Here is a 26,461-nt window from a genome sequence, read left to right on the forward strand (position 1 = left end):
ATGCGTGGTTTCAGGTGATCTTGATCATAAGGCAGGTCGCTAACGTTCGCATCAAGGCCGCATGACGTTGATGCAATTGTGGGAAACCAGTTGTAAGCAGACCACACACTGGCCGTATTCAGATGAGTCGCCAATTACAAGTTAGTCGGATGCCTGCATTATAGATATAGAACTCATTATGGCAGCAAATGTAGAATAGGATATTTGTCTTTTCAGTCTGATTTGGTCTGAATAAATTAAAAAGCCCTATGTTTTTATAACCGTGCGCCTTACACTAAGCAAAGAAAGGCTTCCTGGTGGAATACGTGTAATTGTACATGTGACGGTTTACTTACAGGATGACATGTCACAATGGAGTCCACCCTGTGTATACTCACGTGATATGAAGATCTTTCCTCTCTGTCCAGCGGTCTTGTTACATACATACGACCAGAGATGGGGTCTATGCTAAAGATTTCCATTGGCGGCTGATCAGCCCCGACACCAGTAATGCTATAACGAATCATACTCTCTCTGTCCTTGTCCGAGCGGATCTGAAAGAGATGCAATTAATAAATCACATGTGGCCTGAGTACTTTATTTGATCAAATGACTCCATATGCATTAAAACATACACATTTTCTGTAGTGTGTAGTGGTGGGTATGGCTGTATGGGTTACAGAAGTTGTAATCCGCACCAGACTAGTATGCAATATAAGTGTTCATGCGCAAGACACTCCATGTGCTACTATATTGCAACGTAATAGGGAGATATTCTCTTCTAGTTGCAATACCTCCATAGTACATGGAGCATGCCACATTTTTTCCCCCATATGGAATGTGACATAAAAGCCGGTATTCTTTTGTATTAAATCTGAGGCATATAGAGGTACCAGTAGAGCCCCATAGACTTCCATGTGTGCCATATTATGTCTTTATAGAACTCCGAGCTTATTCCGAGCCATAATACTGTGCATGTGTCTTAAGGGAAGGGCAGTGCTGTAAGGGGGCAGTACAGAGTTGTGATGACCCATCATGATAGTTGCTATATGGTGTAATATTGCTGGGTGGAGTCTTCTCGCTGGCCAAGTGAATGCTTCAATATTATAGTATAGATGTCCCATATAGCGTGACCTCATCCTATACAGCATTGCATGTCATTATTGGCTTGGCGGTGGGTCCAAACATCAGCTCCAAGGATTGTTGAAGGAAACCTCTTAGGATTGTTTTCTTATGTGTGAAAATAATAAATTATATATATATATATATATATATATATATATATATATATATATATATAGTTAGTGTGAAGGTCACTTTGTCAGATGTAGTTTCCATCTGCCTTCATTTCCCTGACATTTCCTCCAAGATAATGAGCACGTCCACCGGTTAATCACAGCGAATGCCATGCTCTTTTTTTCATAATAGTCTAGTTCTCTTGTGATCCTAGCTATCATTTCTAAGCTCTCTCATCGATTCCTAGTGGACCTCTCGCTCCCAGACCTGAAGGTCACAGCACGGAGGGAACCATCTGTCTCAAGAACGGACAGACTCAGCAAGCATGGGTCATTACTGGAGAAAGGGAGATAATTGAACCCATAATGCAAAGAACACGTGTGTGACAACCTTAAATAACGCCAGAGTTCCAGTGTTCTCTTCACGGGAACATAGATTAATGAAGATTTCTCATTAAAACCATAAAGTTCCATACCTGGTGCACGGGGTAATAAGAACATTAGTCACTGGCTTCCCAGACATGTCCCCATTAGGAATGCCTATATATGGCATGCATTGGTCTTATACACATTAAGACTGTCTTACAGTCAGAAGATAAAGGTTTTATATGGCAAAGAGCCCCTGAAGCTTTTCTGATTTGCCGGTGACCTTGGATCCGCTGCTTGTCTTTAGCACTTTGTGGCTTTTATAATACAAAGTATTTCTGCATGAAACCGTTTCGGGACTTCTGAAAACCAGAAAAAGTTCCTCACTAAGGAGGCTAATTATTTAGGGTAGAAATCGACAAGTTGTGTTATGTAAAGTCACTGCACAGCTACAGGCCTAAACAAGAATAATGAATATCCATATACATCTGTAAGGACTGAAAGGCGCCCTTATTATTCTTAAAGGAGTATTAAAGGGCTTTACAGGAGAAGAAAAAAATATATAGGTCTGTTATTTCCCAGAAACAACGCCCCTTCTGTCCATCGTGTCTGGTATTGCAGATCCTACCCAGTGAAGTGAATAATTTGAAGTCCGTTTTCTAATCCTTGACAACCTCTTCAAGCCCAATTCACACATTAGGCCTCAGTTTAATAACTATCATAGGGCTCATTCAAAAAGCTGTGGCTTCCATGAGAATTTACTAGAAAAATAACATGGCAAGGTTCATTGCATGCCCTATTATGGGGGTATTCTCCCATAGAAGCACCACATAGCGGCATGCATGGGCCTTTTGGGTCTGCAATGGTCTCGTAAGTGATCCATGTTTTGTCGTACAAGACTGTGCATACGATATGGTTTTATACATAATAATGGTCTTGCTGCTCACAGCAACCAATCACAGTGCAGCTGTCGGCTTTCCTAAACACTTTAAATCAACTAAAACAGATTTGATTGGTTGCTTTGGGCAACTAGGCCAGTTTGCTGTTACATTGCAAATGCATGTCGTGTCTGGCTAAGAAAAAAAAATGGAGGCCGTATATTGGACAGAGTTCTTCCCTACAAATCACTGAAGAGGAACTATATTAATTTAAAAATCACTGAACAGGCCATACTTACTCATAAGGCATGTGCTCACACCACTTCCCAACAGGGCGCAGACAAACCATAATGCTACATAGATGGAGATTACACAGGTGCAATATACTGATGAACACCACTGTCACACCTACTATTCATGGATATTTATCGTGTATCATGGATATCTTTTCAGGATGCAGCCAGGTCTAGTGCTGGGGGAGAATGGTATGTCAGTATATTGGAAGGTGCTGGGCAGCCCGCCTTGTCTGATATTATGGGGGTGACTAATAGGCTGCATGCCAGCCAGCATGGTGCGCTACATGTGACTGGCATTCTTATAAAAGCTACATTTGTGTGCAATGTTAATACTAAGCAGCCACCCCCTCATGAATAGGTGTGACTGGTGTCCATCAGTGTATTGCACCTTTGTAATCTCCCTCTATGTAGCATTGTGTTTTGTCTGCGTCCTGTTTGTGGTGAGTACATCCCTCATGAGTATATATGGCCTGTTCAGTGATTTCGAGTTCTTCCCTAGAAGCACTGAATTTAGTAGTTTAGCAGGACTGCTCAAACTTTTTCTGCTGGGCCTTTACCAGCAAGGACATGATGAGGACTGGTCGTTATCATCCGCGGGCGAAGTCCATACGCAAATTAAAAATGTTTACCTTTTTTATTTGCACAAAAACTCTCAAATATGTTATTGCTGCAGCCAGAGAGAGGCCGGTGCAACTTATATTCACTTGTGTGAAACCTCCTTACCAATAACTGGGGGGCGCCTCACACAGTTGGAGAAACATTCTTCGAAAGGTGAACTCCATCCCGAAATAACCTCACTCGGAAGTAAGCGGCCCAATGCGGCGCGTGATACAGGTCCATTTATTATGGCCCATATTACACGTGTGTGTATGAGATCTCAATAATAATGTGTTATGAAATTGTCCTCCAATCTCTACCTCTGCCCATCTATAGGATACATACTAATAACATGGTCGGGAATTAATAGGTTAGGAATTTGCTGGTATGTTCTGCAGGCCAGCGCCAAGGTAGCGCTGTGCGTCACATAGTCTGACATTTTGGAGGTGCTCAGCCTCCCGACTGCTGCGGCAGCTCTAAGCACGTTACAAACACTAGCTCATTATATTCTGCCACTGTATTTGAATAGCAGCGTTCCCTGGCATCTTTAAGTTGGCATATTCTGTGACAAGGAAGCCCATTCTACAGCTTGCACTTCTGGAAAGGACACATCACAGGGCAGGAGTGTGAGGAAGTGAACATTTAACTGTTTGTAGCAGATGTGTGTCTTTGAGTTTTGAATGATGTTAAAAAAGCAAAAATCAAGGATTTGCCGCTTCAAAACAGCAGGAACTTCTTTAAATAGGTTTCATTTAGTTTTAATGTGAATTCATTTTATATTAATAATTCCTAATTAAAATGGATGAAAGAACTTTCTCTTCTGCGCTTACGTTGTTCAAAGTCTTGTTTTGGAATAAGAGAAGTGGCTGCCTGGTGGATTCAAGAACCTTTCACACGTTCCGAAATCACTGGTGACTGCTAGATGGTCCCTGTCGTCTGCCAACGATGGAAAATCTTATCTTACTGCTTAAGTTGGCCAAACACATTTCATATCTCACCCTGACTTTCTGTGGGCTCTGGTGACAAGTAATGTGTATGGACTATATTTAAAGGGGCTGTCTCATGAAGACAAACCCTGTCCATATGCCCATACGAACGTTGTAGAGCGGGTCCCCCTCTGAACCCGAATGGAGAGCCACTGCGCACAGTGGCTCTTGCTCTGGCAAACTTGTATTATTACATGGTTGGCTTTTTACTTGAGATAAGCCCTTCGGAGATAAGCGGTGCCATACCTGTCAGGTGGCTGCTTACCCTATTCAAATATGGTCTTGCGGCCTATGGAGGTGTCATGGAAGCTAGTTTTATGGAGGGTATAAAGCACAATAGTACGTTATTAGACATGTCAGACTGGATACAAGCTGTATTATGTTTTCATGATTACGGATACAATCCTTGTATAGTCTGATCCAGCAGTCATACTCCATTACATATGTCAGACTACATAGTTTGTAGTCTGTAACCATGGAGACACATCTCTGCATAGGAGCTGTATAAACAAAACTGGAGATCGTTAATCAAGACTATTTTCAAAATGGTTTCATTTATTATTTTGGATGCATTGGAGCAATATACAATTTTACAATGGTGGACATAGACTTTAAACCTCAGAAATGAAGATTCAGGAGCTCAATGTACCAAGACTGTATTGGCATTGTATTCTGTGGTTTATAAATAACTTTAATATTCTTTTATGGGCCATAGACAGCAAATATGTTTCTAGTTTGTGGTGTAGCCAAGAATGTGGTTGTCTAGTGCATTGATTCAATGTGTATTGGCCTCAAGAACTTGTTTCTCAAACATTTGTGGTGGGTATTATGTCTTTTTCATGGGTTATATGTGGTTTAGAGTTTCTCTCCTTATTCATTATTCCCAAAATTGATTCTTCAGGTATGAGATGTACTGTATCCTTCTGATGTGATGAAAAGGCACATGTTGTACAGTCACAAATATTCATCGGGCAGCTGCGGAATAGATGACCACTTAGACTTATTTATGGCGTCAGATCGGGAACAGGCTGCAGGGATTACAGATAATTTGTGTAGTAAAATGTTGCCTACTTAGTGTTCTGAATAAAGTGGTTGTATTGGTGGCTGACAACCATTTGACAGAGAGCTGGCCGAGTAGGTCTAGCTGATCAGCAGAAATAAATGGCAGATGCCGCTATTAAATGCAACATATTAATATTGAAACAGCCCCTCACACACGTTGGGAGATTGACGAGTTTGTCCAGCCCTGTCACAGTACTGAATACTAATAACACTGCTTTACGCCTATGTACACCTTTGCAATGCATCTAAAATAACTGATGCAACTTTGCAAATCGCCTAGATTAACCTCTTGGCGCCGCAATTATTTTTTGGATTTTCATTTTCGTGTTTTTTTCCTCCTTTTAATTTTTTTAGTTCCTAGTAGACTTGAACTAGCGATCAGTGGCACAATATACTGCAGTTGTGTTTTTTTTAATAGGAGCAGAAGTATGGCAGACCTGAGATCTTAATCCCTCAGGCTGCCATGACAACCCTCTGCAACCCACGGTCGCAGGGGGGTGTGGGTTGTCAGAGGGGGCAGCCACCTTTTTCTAAAGGCTTAGATGCTGCGGTCATTTTAGTTTACAGCATTGACGTGGAAAAACGGCCGGGATAAGAGTTATCTCCGATCCCGTTCGTTAATGTAATGTACAGCGGACACCTGAGTATGGCGCGCACTCAGCCTGTGAGTCCGCTCCATACTTCCCCTTCCCGGCTATTACATATATCAAACGTTGGAGAGGGGTTAAATGTCTAGCATTTTTTTGTGTATACAACTCCAATGCAGATCTGTCTCCATGTAAATATAGCAAAGATAAAACCTGTTCACCAACCCATGTCAATGGTTTTTGATTGTATTCAATCCTCCATGTGCACAGATGTTTGTTGATGCAGCAACACAAAGTGCGACAGAGACTTAAATGATAGCAGATGATCAGCATCGTGGGGACAAATACATTGCTTTATTCAGGAATACAGGCGATAAAATCCAAACCGACTAAGCGCTTATGCGTTTCATGCAAACATGCCCTTCGTCGTAGCATCATATATAAAGATCTAATCTCCTGTATTCCTAAATAAAAGCTATGTATTTATCCCCACAAATCTAGAATTTTTCATCTGTCTCCAAGGTTAGAATACACACAAGCCATGTGTAGTCTGATCCTGCAGTCATGTACTTTTTTTTTATTTATTTTTTTCCAATCTTTACATGACTTCGATCAGACTACAGACTGAAACAAAGTTTGCAAAGGTGGACTGTTTACATTTTGAGCTTGGTACAGGTGCAGCAGTATTGAATTGGTCAGATGTAGCAGGGTTGACTTTGCCATATAACGAATTCTGATATCATAAATAACTAACAGTGGTGGTCAATGGTGTACATATAATGATTTTGGGTCTTCTGCATCGTGTGTGACGTAAATTTGAAAGATCATGTATATTCATATAACAATTGTCCAATAAGAAAGTTAGTCTCAGCCCAATCCCCTATGAGATTGCTCCATGTAGCGTGATCACAGCAATATACAATTAGCACAGTACAATACTATCTGTCACCTCCTCTCTGCTACTTATGGCTCTGCAGGTCTCATAGTGGGGGGAGGAAGCTTTGCCTCCCTCCCCCATATTTTGGGGGCCCCATTGCAAATGCTTTCTCCTGCAAATCTTATATTATGTAATATGACTGCAATGATTAAAAATAATAGTTTAGGGTTTACGAGGGAATAGACTGTCAAACTGATCTGAATTGGAGTATAGTTTAGTGAGGATTTCTGGTCTCACATCCTTTATATGCACAGCCAGACATCCCACAGTGAGCACATACAGTGCGTCTAATGTTAATGTTATTCTTCTCTAGCAGGAAACACACCAATGCTATTCCATCTCCCCAGGTGGTGCGTCACTGCCAAACCATGAATATACCGTGTACAGGGCTTATTCTCTGCAATGAAAGCTTGAGTATTGTCTGAGCACAGGTCTCCCCTGAACCTGCCTGTACCCCGGTATCCATATCCATAACACATGTTCACTCCCATGTAGTCTGTACTGTCACTGCACATTGTATATACATTGCTCTCTATACACACAGCTGGAATCCAGCACTCAGTACTGTAATAGCCAAACCCCACCATTATAATTGTAACACTTCTCTTTATATTATTGTTACTTACACTGCGCTAAGGATATGCTCTGGATACAGTTATTATTAATAATAATAATGATAATAATGTGTCTAATGTTCCCTTTAGTGCTATGCAATGAAATTAAGAATTTACAGTATCATTTGAGACAATGTTGTAAGGTAAAACTATTAATGACTTAAGAAATAATTAATGAAACTTTTTCATTTTATATGGTTGGTTAAGGCCTCATGTACACGATCTCAGTGGTCTGCATGGGTTGTGATTTGCAACTCGGACGTGTCACCCTCGGGCCCTGCACATGGCCGTGTGCATTAATTTCAACGAGCCTGGGCCGCGACATGTCCGTTCTTTTTGCGGTCTAGGCTCCCGGGCAATGCACGGACCGTGAAAACCACGGTCGTGTGCATGGGCCCATTGAAACGAATGGGGCCGCAATTCACCCACAGATTTGCGGATGACTTGCGGCGGCAAAAATATGTTCGTGTGCATGGAGCCTATGCCTAATTTTGAATTCAGACGAACGTGGGGAAGCTCAGACATGAAAAACTGCACTTTTACACGTTCGAGTTGCCCCTGTGCGGGTCCGGTTTTCATGGCTCCCCATACATATGAATCTATAGACGGATCTGAAAATAGGGCACGTTCTATTTTTCAACTGACCCTTCGAAAATGTCAGTTGAAACAGCCGTGTGAACGGCTCAAATGTAATACATGCGTCCGTGTGACGGCCATTGTTTTGACGGCCGTTTTAACGGCCGTCACACAGACACGTAGCACGGTCTGAATTCGGCCTTAAAGGGGTTTTCCCATAAGAGACGTTTGACACATCCAGAGGATATCCTCAGAAAAAGCGTGGTTAAACAGCAGCACACGTCTCCCAAATTTCAATCAATATGTTCTTTTATTGGTCAAACATCCAGTAAAAAGTGGCAACGTTTCGACCCGTGACAAGTGGAGGGTCTTTCTCAAGCTATGTCATAAATGTCAGATAGATGCAGGTCCCAGCTCTGGGACCCGCACCTATCTCCAGAACGGAGCCCCCTAAACCCTGTTCAGCCGCTGTGTGTTGCTGCTGAATGAGGTTTTCTGATCATGAAAAACGTTATATGGTCGTGAGTTACGTAAACAGCGTAACTCACGGAGCTACGCTGTTTATGTAAGTCTCATAGAACTTAATGGTAGTCACGGAAACCGCGTAGCTCGCAAGCTACGCTGCTTCTGTAACTGCTATTCACTACTATTAGAGTTAAGGAACCAGCGTAGCTCAGCGAGTTACGCTGTTTACGTAACTCACGACCATATAACGTTTTTCATGGTCAGAAAACCTCATTCAGCAGCAACACACAGCGGCTGAACAGGGTTTCCATCCAGGGGATAAAAATCTGTCCTGGTCATGTGGTGATCACACTGTTGCTTGGCTCAAAACATAAAAAGTTGGTCAGCACATCCTAACAAAATGACATACTGGTACTCGGCTCATGATATCTATTGTACCGAACCATGCACCAGTGTGATTATCACATGGCCACGACATTTTAGGATTCCGCTTATTCACATTCTGGTGCATTTTTCTTAGTAAATCTCCACAATGTTTTGTTTCAATCCTCACCTTTGAGAAGACGCCATCCTACCAGCCTCCACTGATTTATTAACATTTGTACAACTGCTGTGTGGAAGTCCCCAGCCCCCATGCTGAGGTCACGTATGACACGAGACAACATAAGGGCTAGCACATGCCTGCACTACCACCACACTACAAGAAGAAACATTCATTTATTAACTGTAACCAAGTGTCAAAGCGTAGAGAAAACAAAACAGGGCCCCCCCCCGAACCAGTGGCTCTAGAGGCGGAGAAGTGACAGAACAGCAGTAGGTCAGCGCAATTAAAAAGATTAATTAATCACTTCTATTCTTCATCATTTCAAAAAGAATTGCCCTGAGGGAGGCCTCAGCGGTGGAAATTGACACCTTGAAAAATGTAAGCTATATAATGAATTTTCTTAATTGCACTCATTTGATTGCGCTCTGGAAAGCATATACCAATTTCATACTCAAATCTCGTTTCAAAAAGTGGCTGCCGCTCGCCTCGTATAACAATGTGGACTGCAATCAAAGTTCTCCGCTATTTCTCAAAGGTTTTTCCTTTAGGACATGGCCTTACTGCAGATGAATGGTGGTCGCAGCACAACTTCATTTGCTCCCTACGGAAGGAAGCGACCGAGCAACCATCACGGTGATAATTTTTGGAATAGTCACAAAGTTGCTTGCAGGTTACCCCTCCCCCCCCCATAGGAAACCATTATAGTTGCATTGAGACTGCAATTGGCGTGCAACTTTGTGTAGTCTCCCTCTTTATGGCTGACCATATGGCTAACGGCACATCTGATCTGCATGTTGGCTGCAAATTCTAGGATCAGTGTTGGATACTGTATGTATGAAGGAATAGGTCATGATCCAGATAAATGAAGAGAATAGTGCGTACAGGTAAATCCATGAAACCCATTCCTTTTGCAGGACTTCCTGTACCCCCAACGCTCATCACGTCTGAAAAATATTTGTATTTACCCACTTGTCTCTAATTTAGCACTGGAGTCTAGTGTCCACGTGCAAGAAAATACAGGGGGTGTTAGTGGCTCGTCAGCAATACTATCCACACTTTACTTTATAGAAGGTGGTCATACAGGTCTTCTGAAGAGTGTAGAGATCCAGCATGGTCACCTCTGGGGGTGAGACTGGGACCTGTTAGACACTTGGGTGCTTCCTCACTGCCACAGAATAATTATCAGGGAGTCTGAAGAAATCCCTATTGAAGAAGCTCAATGAAAAATTGAACTTTGGACAGTGGTTCTGTCCCCAGAGCGTCCACTTAAAGAGGCTCTGTCACCAGATTTTGCAACCCCTATCTGCTATTGCAGCAGATAGGCGCTGCAATGTAGATTACAGTAACGTTTTTATTTTAAAAAAACGAGCATTTTTGGCCAAGTTATGACCATTTTTGTAGTTATGCAAATGAGGCTTGCAAAAGTCCAAGTGGGTGTGTTTAAAAGTAAAAGTCCAAGTGGGCGTGTATTATGTGCGTACATCGGGGCGTTTTTAATACTTTCACTAGCTGGGCGCTCTGATGAGAAGTAACATCCTCTTCTCTTCAGAACGCCCAGCTTGTGACAGTGCAGATCTGTGACGTCACTCACAGGTCCTGCATCGTGACGGCCACATCGGCACCAGAGGCTACAGTTGATTCTGCAGCAGCATCAGCGTTTGCAGGTAAGTCGATCTTACCTGCAAACGCTGATGCTGCTGCAGAATCAACTGTAGCCTCTGCTGCCGATGTGGCCGTCACGATGCAGGACCTGTGAGTGACGTCACAGATCTGCACTGTCACAAGCTGGGCGTTCTGAAGAGAAGAGGATGTTACTTCTCTTCACAGCGCCCAGCTAGTAAAAGTATTAAAAACGCCCCGATGTACGCACCTAATACACGCCCACTTGGACTTTTACTTTTAAACACACCCACTTGGACTTTTGCAAGCCTCATTTGCATAATTACAAAAATGGTCATAACTTGGCCAAAAATGCTCGTTTTTTAAAAATAAAAACGTTACTGTAATCTACATTGCAGCGCCGATCTGCTGCAATAGCAGATAGGGGTTGCAAAATCTGGTGACAGAGCCTCTTTAAATTGTGTTTTAGTATTTGCCAGTGTAAAGGGAACTCAAGGGTATTTTTGCGGAGCACCAACAGATCTGATGTGATAAATGAATGGGGACAAAATAATTTCATTTGATTAGAAAATCAGATAATGGTCTATTAAAGGGTAAACTTTGAAAAAACTTTTGATCAGTGGGCGTCTGAACACGGAGACCCTCACTGATCGCTAAAACGAAGCGGCAGCAGTGCTCGGGTGAGCGTTGTGCCGCTTGGTTTCTGATCGGATTTCCTCGAAAAAGCAGAGCGAGCGGTGTGCGGACTCAAACTTTCTATTGAGCCTGTACACTGCGCTAAAGAAAGCCGATCACCGCGCTCGCCCGAGCACTACTGGTTTAGCAATCGCTGGGGTTCTCAGTGCTCGGACCCCCACCGTTCAAAACTTACGACACGTCAAATGTTTTTTCAAAGTTTAGTCATCTTTGAATTGATTGTATTACATGTGCTTGTCTAATGCGTTGCCTTTCTGATATGCTTGGCCCGTTTTGTTATTTTTCCATTTTCCAATGTATAAATTTTGGATGTTTTATTCTGAGACTGTCCATAGCTGGCAATAAAGCTTTCTATTCCATTTAAACATACATATTAGCTCATGTACCTGTGAGTCTTTTTTTTTTTTTAAAAAAACATCCAGCAATACCTGACCCTCTTTGGGATAGTTTTACTTAAAGCTGGCCATAGACCTCCATCAGATAAGCAATTAATATGCTGAATGTCCATGCTGTAGTCTAAAAAGGTTGGAGGTGAGTGGTTGACAGTGACACGGTTTATCTCAATGAAAAGGCCTGGAAAAATCCAAGTCAGTATATTAAGGTATCCCCAAGTATCGAACCCATGAGGATATCTGACATTCCCATGGACATCAGATTGATGATCCTGAGCCCACTGAAAGTCTCAGGATCTACTCTGAGCAGCTAATCATGAGGACGAGGCACTGCCATAACGCCTTGCGTTCCTACCACCTTCTCAGCAGATGATGGCTCGGTTTTTTCACAATGAATTGTAGTTTTGTGTCAAATAGCGGAATAGATTTCTGCTTCTATTGCCATTTCCCCACCAGAACGGTTGTTTGACAAGACACAAAGCCAGAAATCTGCTACTTCGTCTTAAAGAAGCTTAAAACCTATTCTAAGGTCATAATAATAAAACTTAGACAGACACGTTTCTGGGGCAAATATTGGCTTTCTTACTGATGATATTTGTAGATGAAATTATCCTTAAAAATACATCACATTGATCCTGTAATCATCACAATACATTCATGGGTCGTCTGCTTATTACAACTAGCCTCGAAGAGAAGAGACTAGAGTGGCACTAGGGCCCTAAAGAGTCCAGTAATGCCATTTTCTAAAACTGAAATGTAGAATTATTTGTGCACAGTCTGTCGCTGCCTGGGTGATGCTTTCTATGTGGCGGTCTCCGTAGGCGCGGGCACAGCACTCAATCGCTTGGTCAGCAGCATAAATTTGTACCTTTTAGCAGAGAGTAGAATGATGACGGAATTCTTCAAATTATTCTTTCTCATTATAATAAATTGGGTGATTATAGTGTCAAAATGAACAGTCAGAAGGCAATGGGGTCTGGTAACATGATATTGTGTCAGAGCAGAGATGATCAGCTGCTGAAGAGCAAGGCCTCATGAACATTCACAGCTTGTGTACATGATGGACAGGAGTGGGATATAGCACTGCAGGCGGCTCCTTACAAGATCATTCTCTGCCGCCTCAGCACTGGTGGAGTTGATGTGGCCTCTGTTCTATCTACAATACTCTGCTGGACCATTTTTTTTTTTTTTGCATGTTCCTTTTTTTTGGTACTCAACTCTGCAGATGAGATCCTTCCTCTTCCCTCTGCAAAGGTGTCATTCTTTCTATTCTGTCTATGCAGGTAGGATGTATCTCCCATCTGTGCAGGTGTGATCCATTAACTGCACACATATAATACTCTTCCTTCCGTGCAGATGTGATCCCTCATCTGTGCAGGTATGATTAATTTTCGCTCCTGTGTGCAGGTAAAATCCCACTAACTCCTCTACACAGAAGTGATCCCTACTTGTACGAGATGTGATCCATTCTCTTCTGTCCTCCGTACTGGTGCGATCCCTCTCTCCGATATAGATATGATCTCCCTTATATACAGATGAAATCAATCCTCCCTCCTCTGTACTGGTGTGATGATCCCTTTTTTGTACAGGTGCGATCCCTTTCTTAGGTATAGATATGATCCCTCTGTTTGGTACAGGTCTGATCCATCCTCCCTCCTCTGTACTGGTGTGATCCCTCCCTTTTGTATACATATGATCCCTCTGTTTGGTACAGGTCTGATCCATCCTCCGTACTGGTGTGATCCCTCCCTTTTGTATACATATGATCCCTCTGTTTGGTACAGGTCTGATCCATCCTCCGTCCCCTGTACTGGTGTGATCCCTCCCTTTTGTATACATATGATCCCTCCGTTGTAAAGGTCTGATCCATCCTCCCTCCACTGTACAGGTGTGATCCCTCTCCTGTATACATATGATCCCTCCTTTTGTACAGGTGTGATCCCTCTCCTGTATACATATGATCCCTCCTTTTGTACAGGTGTGATCCCTCTCCTGTATACATATGATCCCTCCTTTTGTACAGGTGTGATCCCTCTCCTGTATACATATGATCCCTCCTTTTGTACAGGTATGATCCCTCTCCTGTATACATATGATCCCTCCTTTTGTACAGGTGTGATCTTTCCTCCTCCCACTTCTACTGTATAGATATGATCCCACCTCATTTTCCTCTGAAAATATGTGCTCTTTTCCTTTGTAGGTGTGACCCATCCTCTTCTATCTGCAGGTGTAATCATTCTTCCTCCCCTCCACTTATGCTCCGGTAACCACCTCCTCCCTCCTCCCATCTATGTGCAGCTACGATCCCTCTCTGTTCTACCACTGCTGCTGTTCATGTATGGAGTCCTTTCCTTCCCTGCAGGTGTGAACACGGCTCTTGCAGTAGTATGTTCATAGAGTCTCTTAGCAGTTTTAATAAAATGCTCCAAAGCTTTTCTCTGTGACTTGCAGACATGCCGCCAGCTGCAGAGACCGGCTAATCAGAAGCTGAAATGACTCGCATTCACAACACCTTTTGTCTGTTGAAATAGGCAATTACCTCAAAATTAAAGGCTCCTTTAATGGAAAAATAGAAAAAAAACTGGAGCCCAAATTATTCTAAGAAGCCATGGTGATTGAGTGCCGAGTGTTCTTCTTTATTTCCATATAGATACAATTCTCCACAACCAGTTATCATAAAGGGGATAATTCAAGGCATACGGAGATTTCCAAAACAGTCAAGTCCTTAAAGATCCAACCAAGAGCCGGATGAAAAGTACATATTCTTTTATATGCAGTTCTAGAGAGGGAACCATTATATTTTTAGGGCACAAATTTGATAAAAATTCCAAACTGGGCGAGATATCAGCGAAAAAAAATGAATGCAAGTAACAGAAAGCTACTAATGTGAATGTGTACAGTGTATATTCTCTGTACTGGACTGCAGGATAAGTCCGTGCTGTATAAATATCGGGAAACTAGTTAATATCCCATTATTGCAGTATAGCTCCATGTTTCCTCAGCTAAGAAGTGGTATTTATCAGAACCGGATAACGATGCTTGAATGGGTTACGGTTGGCTATTATAAGGTCATCCACTCCAGACCCTTCAGAGCATGTAACCGGAACAGTGAACGACTACCTTTTTCCCACGTTCCGGAAAAGGCACAGGAAGAATGAAGAAAACACTATGTACAATAAATAGTGTTACAAACGACAACTCGTCCCACAAAATACAAGCCCCCATACGGCTATGTCGACGGAAATATAAAATGATTGCTTTAGGGAGGTAAAATTGGCTGCGACCTTACACTACGTCCAAATGTTGCAGAGTTTCTCCCGCTGCAGATTTGTGTTACGCGAGGATTTGCCACGAATTTCACCCTATGCAAAACCTGTGGTGCATGCATTAAATTCCGCATCTGGTGAATGGCGTAACTCTCACCCCCCCTCCCCCCCCAAAAAAATTAATCACTAGGGCTTCTTTCACACTAGCGTTGTTATGGGTTTACCTCTTTTCCGTCAGAGGAATACAGGATCGATACATTAAACAGAAAGCAATAGTTCTGTTAGAATTACCGTTGATTTCAATGATAATTCTTTTGTTTGTTGCTTTCCGTTCGCTAGGTTTACGTTTGTTTTTTTCGCTGAAACAAAAGTTCTGCGGACTGCACTTTTGTTTCTGTTCAAAAAAACAAAAATCTAGCGAACGGAAACAAACGTAAAGCGACAAACAAAAGAATTACCATTGAAATCAACGGTAATTCTAACAGAACTATTGCTTTCTGTTTAATGGATGGATCCTCTGACGGAAGAGAGGTAAATTTATATTAACGCTAATGTGAACTAAGCCTAACGTACATGTAAAAAATCTCTGCCTACAAAAAGCAAACAATCATACAGCCACAGAAAAATAGTAAAAATTGAGGTAAAGCCTAAAAAGAAATTGGCTGCGTCCTTACCGGCTTACAAATACATCTAGGAGGAGAATCTCGTGATTGGCAGCGACTAACTTTTAGACTTGTGGGTAATAACCGGCAAGACCTAGACCTGGTACATGTGGTAGATGTTACACCTGTATAAATGACTTTTTGTCTAGATTACTGTAGCCTGTCCTGATAATAGATGGTGCAGGAATTGTCCCCACTGCTGTAGTGCTGGCGTTGTGCATTACAGAATAAACATACTGTAAATCCATCTCACATCTGATAGAAGTTTGTTGAAGTAGCAGCATATGGTGCCTGAGCCCTCCGCCAGAACAACTTGTCCTGCTCGTCATCATGTGGGAAGCTGCAGGAGACGTCAGTGATGTGTGTGAAGTTCGAGATCTTGCGGTTTTAAGCCTGACTGTCTGGGATTCTGTCTACTGCTTCTCTTCTTCTCAGCAGCCCACTATAATCTCCCTGAATCCTTGCTGGCAGCGAGAGCGGGGAGGGGGCAATAGATCTGCACTGGCTTTTCACCCAACACATTGCAGAAAAAGGGGGTTAAGGGCAGCACTGGAGATTTCCAGAATACATTATTCTGACTGTCTCACCCTGGGCCAGATGCATCTGTAATCTGCTGCTGCAATGTATTCTTTATAGTACAGATAATTATGAAGGCGTAAGCTCATCCCCGCTGTTCAGTCTTCAAGAAGAGCAATGCTGAAATAATAAGTGGCTCAGTGGTTAACGCTGTTCACTTGCAGCACCGGGGTCCTGGGTCCGAAGCCGTATGCAATTTGTATGTTCTCACCATAGTGTGTGAGAAATAGGGACATTAGATTATGGGACACAAATGGGACACTGACTGGTGTGAATGTCTGCACAGCACTGGGGAAAATGTTGCCGCTATACAAACATTGTGATATGAAAACACCCGAGCGATGCTCGGCTGTCTCGTAGCGCCCATACAACAGAATGTTGAGAGCCGCGTGTATGCGTGGCCCCCTTTCCACTAGTCCCTGCCCTGGGATCCACCATACCAGGAGAAGTGGGGGTCTAGTAATCACCGTTCTTGGTATAGGTGCGGTTCCCAGAGCAGGGACCCAGATCTATCAGACATTATGCCATAAATGTCTAATTCGGGAATAACCTTTTAATGGGTTAGGAGACGTTAAATATCAGTCATGGAGGAGGCTGCACAGGAAGCAATCTTGATGCAAAAATCTCATCGAGCACGGCTGAAGCACAACTTATGGCAGGTATCTGAGGTCATTAAAAAAATATCATTTATATTGATGGTCCTTGAGCACCATACAGGACCCTTAAAACACCCAGACAAAAAGTTGTACCCCCCCCCCCCCACAAGAAAGACCTCTAGTCAGGGCTGGCATTTGGCATATGTGGGCCCCGTATAGTAAAATAAGGCCCCTTGACCCTCCTCCCAATCTTCCATCTTGTACCCCGCTGTGTACATTTGATCATGTTGAATAGGGTAGGGGATTTCTCTAATATTGGGAGGGAAACATAACAGGGATAATAAGGACCATAGCTATTGGGGGTGCAGATGTAGAAGTCGCACCAGGTCCCTGGTACCTATAAGGTTCCTCTCCCACATGAAGGGACAGGTCCTCTATATATTATACAATGTATTTTATTTCCGATTTGTTTCTATGGTTATTGTAGTCTATTACTAAATAAACTTCCCCATCACAGGAACCGACCCCTAAAAGACTCCACTAAACTAATCCAATGTTCCTGTGCAAGTCTCAGGACGTTGGATGGGCGCACATTGCTATAACACATGCCCAATTTCTACCAGTTGACAGTTACACAAACCCTTAAATGTTTTTCCAAATGAGCAAATTTTCTGCTTAAAAAAAAGAGCTAGAAACTGGCAACACCAGATGCCGGATTTGGTGAACAGGCGAAACTGCTTCCTTCTGTAAACAAATCGCACAACCCGCGTAGTATCAAATCCCAGATCTAGAAAATCGCTCATCAGCAAAGTGAGCTGACAGGACGATTACGCACGGGGGCAGATGTGAGATGCGTCTTTAAAACATTAAATGCAGTAATAAAATGAAAGCGATGTACAAGCACATCCTGTTGTTCCAGGCAGCCGGAGGAGAGCGTCTTATCTGCACGCCATCCAATCAACTCCAAGCTAAGCAGGAAATTAAATGCACAGACACCCGACGGGAGTTAATACGGAAAAAATTGGATTTGTAACAGTTATCTATAGCCAGAACGGAGTCTGCTACCCAGTGTTGGGGAGATGTGCAATTCGCAAACCCAATGCTGGGCAGCAACTATGTCGTCATTGTTTTACCAGCGGATCCTACGCTGAAATTATTGACGGCAAATTTTATTTGGCTTAAATAGAAGGTGAAGGATTTTATTGTTAAAGTGGGAAAAACACATTATTTGCATTACATAAAAGGCAGAACCAAACCTGCACAGTGATTGAAAACAGCGCCCCCTGGTGATCATATCCATAAATACCCTGCCAAAGTCCCAATATATTCTCCCTGAGATAGTATGTTTATTCTACTACAGGCATATTAGGAGAGCTGCTTCTTGTAGAAATATTTATTTGAATTAGATTGACTGATGATGATATTCTGAGCGTTAAGGTGGCCTGAGGGTCTAATAAGCTGAAAAATCTTCAGTATTCTGGCGTGGAAAAGTCGCCAAATGGCCCAAAAGTCTCTTGGCCTTTTTTACACCGCCCTCACCACTTTTGTGAAAAGGGGACAGGGCCACAGCAGCCTGACAAATTTATTATAATTTACGCCAGAGAACCTGTGTAAATTATAGTGGAAATCTATGCCAGCCCCTATATTTCACTCTGTGGACCTCTTACCTTGTTCACCCCTGACCTGACTACCCACCCCTCCCATTGGACAGTTAAATAAAAAATTGTGGTCCTCCTTCTAAACTCTGGGTCACCTCAGCATGATGCCACTCCTAGAATGTGCTGACACCGGGCAACTTCAGGACCGTGCATGAGCCGCACTGGAATACTGAGGGGACAAGAAGGGGCAGAAGAGGAGCAATGAGGTATGTTTTTTTATTTTGTGGCCTACGGGGGGGGGGAGGGAATGTATAGCACATAACCACGGTCGTTGTGCCAGTCATGCACAACCCGGCTGAAAGATGCAACGCATTTGTTAAGTCGTTCGCCTCTTAATAAATGTGTCACATCTTACTCCAACATTTCTTTGTATTAAGACCGGTGTATGAAACGCCAGTCTTAATAAATGTTCCCGTCGTTTGCATCCTCCAAACAAGACATTGAATATATAAAAAAGCATTTTACCTCCTTAGAGGACTAATATAATTGTCTTGTATCATGATCTCCACATCTCCAACTTTGTTTACACAGTGTTTGTCTGGGGTAAACAGGCAACACTAAAGGACAGTATTCTGATGGGTCGCCCTCCAGCTAAACAGAGCATGTGCATACATTTAGACTATGGTTTTTGGGGACACCTGTTATTCATGGTAACTGAAACCATTAGCAGTGTTTCCATCACCATTGATATCAATGGTGATGCAAACGGAAGCTGTGGTTTCCGTTGTGGGGTTCCAGGACAGAAACCTCCGAAGGAACCCCTGAACGGAAAGCGAACGGTGATGTGAACAGGCCCTAGCCTCATAAAGACCATGGGTAATAAAACTCAAACATCTCTGCTGATGTCGGAGGTAGGGGAGGACACATGTATGTAGCATCTGGGAGGTGGCTGGTCAGTGTTTATCCAGCTGATCAGAGCCCTATTTTAGATGTGCGGAACCCTGGTCTACCCTTGCACTTTGGTCTACACCCCGTTGTTGACTTTGGAGGAGAGATGTTAAACTTCATCTATTAGTAAAAGAATCTAAGGTTAAAGGGATTTTATTTTTTCATCTAAAGGCCCTATGCACACGACCGTAGAATTTGTCCGTAATTACGGCCTGCAATTACGGACCAATTCACTTCAATTGACTACGGACACCTTGCCGTATATTTGCCGGAAGGTGTCCGGGCCGTAGAAAGCCTCCGCAAAAGATAGGACATATCCTATCTCTTGCTTTTTGCAGACCGTGCTTCCATACTTTGTATGGGAGAATGGGCTGAGAATGCGGGTGGCTATCCGCCGCCGGCCGTGCCCATAATCGGTGTGCATGAGTCCTAAATCCCAAGCTAATGAGAAGTTCTGCTTTTTTCTAATATCCTTTTTGCGCACCATTTTAAGCTTCTCTGCTTGCTGTTTGTGAATGGAAACATCTAGAGGCTAAAAATCTGCCTTGGTCATGTTCAACTGAAACAGGTGTTGGGCTCGTTGCATTGTACAAGAATTCTTACCCTGGACATTATCAGGACGGGTTTTCAGCCTCGGAATGTTCCCATTCAAAAGAAGCAAGAAGTTGAAAATGGTAAGGAATTAAAAAATATATTCAGAATTTGCCTAACATATAGCTGCCACATATTTGGCCACCTCGTCTGCTCTTCTCTGGATTACAGAACCCCCTTTCTCCTGATAGGGGGGGGGGTGTCCCAGAAGTAGAACCCCCACCTATCAAGATATTTATGGCAAACTGTTGATATGACATAGAAGTCTGAGATGGGAATACCCCTTCAAGTTTTTTGGGGGGTCCTTGGAATTGGTACTATTTGATAATGAGGCCCCTGGAGCCGAAATGGCTGTGCACCCCAGATCTAATCTAGAATTCAGATCTTATACCAATACTCGGAGACCATAAAAACAGAGATAATATTTCTTGTATTCACCTGGAGTGAACTTGTCTGACTGTGAGGAAACTACAGGCGAACCTCTTCAATGACACAGCATGGCGGTGAAAAGGTTGTTGACCTCATCCTGCCATTTCCACATTTGCCATTCAACTGACGAGTCAATGACAGATACATCAAACAAGATGCTGACCACCCCGACACCAAATTAAATCTTCAGTTATCAAATTAATGAGGGAAATCTAAAATATTAATATATTCTAACTGAAATGTTCTCCAGCAAATTATCTAGGCATTTTACAGCGAGTCTCTGAGATCTGCCCTGCTGCATTAATACATAGATGAGGAGTTGAGGGGGAGGGGATCTGCGGCTGCAGCAGAGATGGCCGTGGAATTGTCCCTGACATAAAATAATCCCTATAAGTATGACCAAGATGAAGAGAGGGAAGTGGAGAGGAAATAGTCTATCTTAGCAATAAAAGTTTCCACATTTCCTCTGACTGATGTAATCGCATAGCATTAGACAGCCGGGACGTTAAGTGACTGATTTCTTCCAGGCACCGGCAAGGACAGTATATATATTCCCCCAGGGCAGGATTCGGTATCAATACAATACGTATAATTACTAGGAAGGCCTCGTTGCAGCGTAGAAAGGAATCCGAAATTATGCTGGGACTGCAATTTACATTGTGTGCCGCAGAGCCGGGATTAGAAATGTCAATCATGGGCTCGCGGAAGGAACGAGTGAGGGGAATTGTAATCTAGGGAATCTGATATTACATTGCGTGGGGGAAGAATCATTACCTAGAGGATGATAGAGGCCTGCAAAGAGGAGGCTACGGGGCTGAAACTCCCTCCACGAGGGGTTAACTCTTGTATCTGTGATTCCAACCTGAAGTCGACAGCTTATAAACATGCAGCGTTATAAGACAAGCTGCTAATGTAATTCACACCTGTGTATGTAAATGTCTCGAGGTTCTCAAAAGTGGATATATATGTGACATAAATTAGTAATTATGGGGACAGGGGTAATTCTAGGCTTGCTGTCAGTTGGTCCATTGAAGAACGCTACAGTCAGTCTCTCCCCCGCTTGACATGGCTGATAACAGGGAACAGTAGCTTGCAATCAACTACAACACTTGCGGATGACAGAGACTGGTGGAAACGAGTGCCCATCAACAAAAACAGCATGTCGATTGGTGCTTGTTTGCTCCATTTACATGGAGCAACGAACGATCATTAAAAGGACTGTTTATACACGGAGACGTGCCGCCGGCAAACTACTATATTTATATCGGCATAAGAGATGCAAACAGCCGACAAATGAGCATTTGCGTATTGCCGGCTGTTTGCAGCCAAGTCTACTCACGCCAATGATCAGGACAAATGTTTGTATGGGCGCTCGTGTGCCGATCATCAGCCCTGGAAATATTGCCCGTGTTTACCACTTTTAAAGTAAGCGCCAATCGTCAATACAGCTATATGGAGCGATGGTCTTATAGTATGGGGTCGAACTATCGTTACTACTATTGCTCGACCCCATTCATTTGCACCATGTCGGCCGCACATCTCTGTGACGTGTGCTGCCGACTAGCAATCATTTTTTTTAGCCACACAAGATTCCGATCAACCGATGAACAATTCATTGGCTGATCTTTGCCCTGGGCACCGAATCATTGCTCCGTGTAAAAGGGTCTTTTAGTTTAGGGATCTTCTCTTTGTTCTGATACTATATCTTGATGGACACCGTTTTATAACAATAGTGACATCACTGTAGGGGGATACGCTTTGTCTGCTCCATTTCTGTCATATCCTCTTGCTGGGAGCGCTAATTGGGCATTGCCGCATCAGTAGATTATTTGATCACTTCAGTCTTTTACACTGGTCAATTATCAGGAAAAAAAACGTTCACAGAACGCTCGTTCCCAATAACTGCCCCAACATGATAGAACTGTATGGGGATGAGCGATCGGAGTAACGAGCGCCGGTACCATACTATCTCCTTGTGAAAGGAGCAAACTGGCTCCGATAAACGATCGATCGGCGCTATATATATATATTTTTTTACATGGGCCAATATTGGCCGTGAAAAAGGAGCACCGATTAACAAGACAGCTCTGGGATCGGCGCTCGTTTGCTCCTTTCACAAGCAATAATTGGTTATGTATGGGGAGGAGTGATCCTTACTACGATTGTTCGTCCCCATACATTTCCATTATGTTGGCAGCACATTCCCGGATTCCACAGAGAGATGTGCTGCTGACTAGTCACCATTTTTTGGGGCTGCATAAACTATCAGATCAGTCAATGAATGAGCATTTGCACGACCATAGGCCCACTTAAGAAATACAAATATAACTATTCAGCTTCTTCCCTGAATCTAGGAGTTTTTTGTTTATCAATATCTTGTTTTCTATAATGCATTAAGTGACAGCTTTTAGTGGTGATTCAGTGAACCCCTTTATACTGGGGTCTTTCACGCTGCTTCTGCCTTAGTTGAGATGTGATACTTTAGCTGTACTTCCATGTAACACCCAGCTGTCAGCCGCTGGCCATGTCCGATCCTCCCTCCTTCCCTCCGGGTGTCAGTTGCTGGAATCTAGGCTTAAGATCAGATGATGGGAAATAGACATATTTTCTTGTCTTGCTTCCCTTTCCAGACCATTAAGAGCAGCCCGTGAACTGATTATATTTCGGCTCACACAGAGCTCCTCTTCCTGACCTCGCCGCGGGAGGCCACATGTGGGTCAAAGACCTGACTGGGTTGGTGACAAATAAGCCAGGGCCAAGAAAACATCAGAGTTTAGACCCTGCGGGTGGTTACTATAGCTGGCCGCTTAATATGCTCCTTTAGCAGTAGGGGCTCCAGACACTAACAGGTAGGCAGTGCTGGTGGGGGTAACGTGGAGCGATCTGCCGCTCGCCTGTGCCTTTGCCATGGTCTTGTTGATGCAAGGAAATGCGGGTAGATAATGACAGAAAATCAGTCCTGTAGCACGGTCTGTTCTGGATTATTAAAGTGCTCATTGCATGTAATGAACAGTGTCACTTGCACAATGTCTAGGGTGTGATTCTGTCAAATCGTGTCCACTTATCATCCCTTCACTGATCGAGCATGAAAGCCACAAACCCTTTCCTTGTGTTGCCTCCATTAACGTGTTGTGCACATCTGCCTGTTTATTATACATAGTAAACTGCAGAACAAGTATAAACTGGTGAGCTGGGTCAAGGATATTACATTAGAGGAGTGAGTCCGGCTCTTTTCCTGTACATGGGGGACCCCAACACACAGTGACCTATTGCTATAGATGATATCAACATAGACAAGGGCACGTTCCTGAGGCTGAATTTCAATTATGAAGCTGCTGTGTATAATAATTCAATAGAATAGATGGCATTATGGGAGCTTTGTAATTGATACTGAGAGTTGTTGTTCTGGTAGGTATGGCAGAACTTCTGGAGATGGATGGAAACTTGTGCTGCCAATGTGTCTCAACTTCATACGAGGTCATTTGTCGCAACTATTAGGTTCAATGCACACGATGCGTATTACGTGCGGTTTTGCATGTGGCAAAACCGCAGCGTAATACAGGACCAGCATAGTCAATGAGATTCCAAGGAATCTCATATCCTCGCTGCAGTATTTTTCTGGACGAAAATTGACCCGCTGTGCGTATTTTCGAAACCGCAGCATGTTAATTTATCCCGCATGCAAATTTTATACCTCTAGTTCTGCAGAAATATGCAGCAAAACCCGCAGTATGAAAACGACGCAAGTTACACAGCAAAATGTGAAAACGGCACCTTTAGGTGTTTGTTTTTCTGCCAATTTCTTGCGGTTTTGCAGCGTATTTTCCCCAGCAAAATATTCAACGTGTGCAATGTAGCCTTAGGGTGCAACTGTGACGATCGTTATATTATAAATTCCACTCTAGTATGATGATGCATTTTAGTTGGAGACACCACCATTGACTTGCAGCTCTCGGGTCTTGGGTTTGAATGTGATCAGGTCTATATGTGTATGTATTCTGCATGTTCCCCAGGGGCTCTAGTTTTCTCCTCATACTGACGACATTGATGGCATATCACTGGGTCTGACTGCTGTGACCCCCGCCGATCGCTAGAATGAAGTCGCAGCTCCACTCTACTTTTTTGGATGCCGCATGGTCGGCCATCCGATATAATGCGTACTCCTAAAAAAACTGACAGCTGAAGTGACAAAGCACCCTTTTTGTTTTAACTATTTTGTGATAATGTAATAGTCGTGGAACGTTGTGAAGTAGAACACGTTATATGACAGCTATAATTGTTTTCAGCTGAAAGTCCCTGTATATTGGTTTTATATATGTAAGGACCCCCCCCCCCCCCCACACACACACAAACCCCCTTTGGAATATAGGGAGTATAAGGGGAAGGTGTAGGGGAAAAGATAATGGAAACTCTTCTGACATGCTATATTGTACCCCCTGGTATACTGCATGCGTTATCAGCTCGTAAACCTAATTTACACTATTCATATAGCACATACTGTAACAGTTCTAACCTGTGACTAGAACGCCTCACATGGGATTATTCTGCACTTCCTGTCAGTCATCCTATTGCAAAACATTACAGTCAGCCTCTTCCCTGTCTGAAGTGACTGATAACATGGAGCAATTCCACAACATACATAGATTAGGTTTTATAAGGAGAAATAGATTTCACCAACTGTTGCTATATTTATTTACTACCACTAGAGGGCGCACCATTACACTTTACTAAGATACAAGCAGCATCCTATTGCTGGGAGGAGTGCAGAAAAGCAGTGAGTAATTTACCATAGCAGGACCGCCGTAAGTCTGAAGCTGTATCTAGTGACATTTGGGGAGTCGTAAACATACTAGAGAATGGAGGAACGTTCTTCCTGGGAGTATTATCAAGGTTTTCCAGGAATTCTTTTTGTATATTTTTGCTTAATTTAATGAAGAAAAGGTATAAAAATCACTACTCTACAGTACTTTAATAATTATGTGAGCCTAGTCTCCAAACCTATCTGTGCTTCTGTATTTAGTTAATATTAGATTGCATAGACTGCTACATTGACAGAAAACCTCAGCTGTCAGCAGCACTATGGCAGGTTTCAACCTCTAAATATAATCATGAATGTTCCTATTCACTGACAGCAAACAAAGAGCTTTAACATAATGAGGAATTGAAACATAACTTATATTAGAACGTTGTAGAACTTTTCATCATACACTTATTACAATTGGGCAAAAGTCTGGATGAACCTAAGTTTTCACTCACTTTGGATTGGTTTCCTTGTAGACACAGACAAGGTCAGAAAGAGTTTTGAAGGCGTAAGTAAAGTTTTAAAGTTTGACAAATCTGAACAAGCTTGGAAATCCTATGCAGAACTGCTTGTAGCCTGTATAAAGTTGGCTTGATCCCCTTCAGCAAGATATGGCATACCTATCTATCATCTTCTAGTTTAGGGACTTCAGTGCTAATTTGGTTATTATGGGCCTTTACAGGGGATGTGGAGGAGTCTATTCCTGGCTTGTGTTCTGCTGCATTGAGATATGTAATGGTCCAGCATTTGCTGGGAATTTGGTGACACTTACTCGCACCAGCTGTTCAGGAAACGGCCCCCTCGAATTCTCTGGTACATTGACTGGAGGAATCACCCAGTCTCTCTTCTGTCTTCTCAGACCATTAGCATCACGATGTTGTCTCCATGGTAACAGAGTACCACTCTGGGTCGGAGGATGCTCGGCTGGACGGTCCCGTTTGCCTCGCTCATGCTGATGGGACTGTTGATTTCATGTCGTTTTTGGAAGAGAGAAAAGGGAAAAGAAAATATATAGAATTAGTGCTAAATATCAGCAGATAAATGTATCAGTTTCATCTAATTGATAGAAATTAATTAGGGCTTTGGGAATCAGCAGAAATAAAGACTTTTTTGTAGATATCCATATAATCCAGATGCCGTATACTGTACATAGCATGGGGAAAC

General features: G+C 42.9%; 1 protein-coding gene and 1 long non-coding RNA gene across 5 annotated transcripts in view; one reads left to right on the forward strand and one right to left on the reverse strand.

Annotated features, from left to right (window-relative positions):
* The window catches only part of LOC142665642 (uncharacterized), a 299,137-nt gene that overhangs the window by 129,673 nt on the left and 143,003 nt on the right, over positions 1-26,461 (forward strand). The window lies entirely within an intron of this gene.
* Positions 1-26,461, reverse strand: part of CDH4 (cadherin 4) — a 537,863-nt gene that overhangs the window by 62,852 nt on the left and 448,550 nt on the right. For both annotated transcript variants that reach the window (XM_075845364.1, XM_075845363.1), the window contains exons 4-5: positions 26,070-26,258; positions 378-533 (exon numbers count right to left, since the gene is read on the reverse strand). In XM_075845364.1, the coding sequence (XP_075701479.1) occupies positions 378-533; positions 26,070-26,258 (345 nt within the window). The remainder of the gene's footprint in view (positions 1-377; positions 534-26,069; positions 26,259-26,461) is intronic.

Source organism: Rhinoderma darwinii, chromosome 13 (assembly GCF_050947455.1).
Source record: "Rhinoderma darwinii isolate aRhiDar2 chromosome 13, aRhiDar2.hap1, whole genome shotgun sequence".
NCBI lineage: Eukaryota > Metazoa > Chordata > Amphibia > Anura > Rhinodermatidae > Rhinoderma > Rhinoderma darwinii.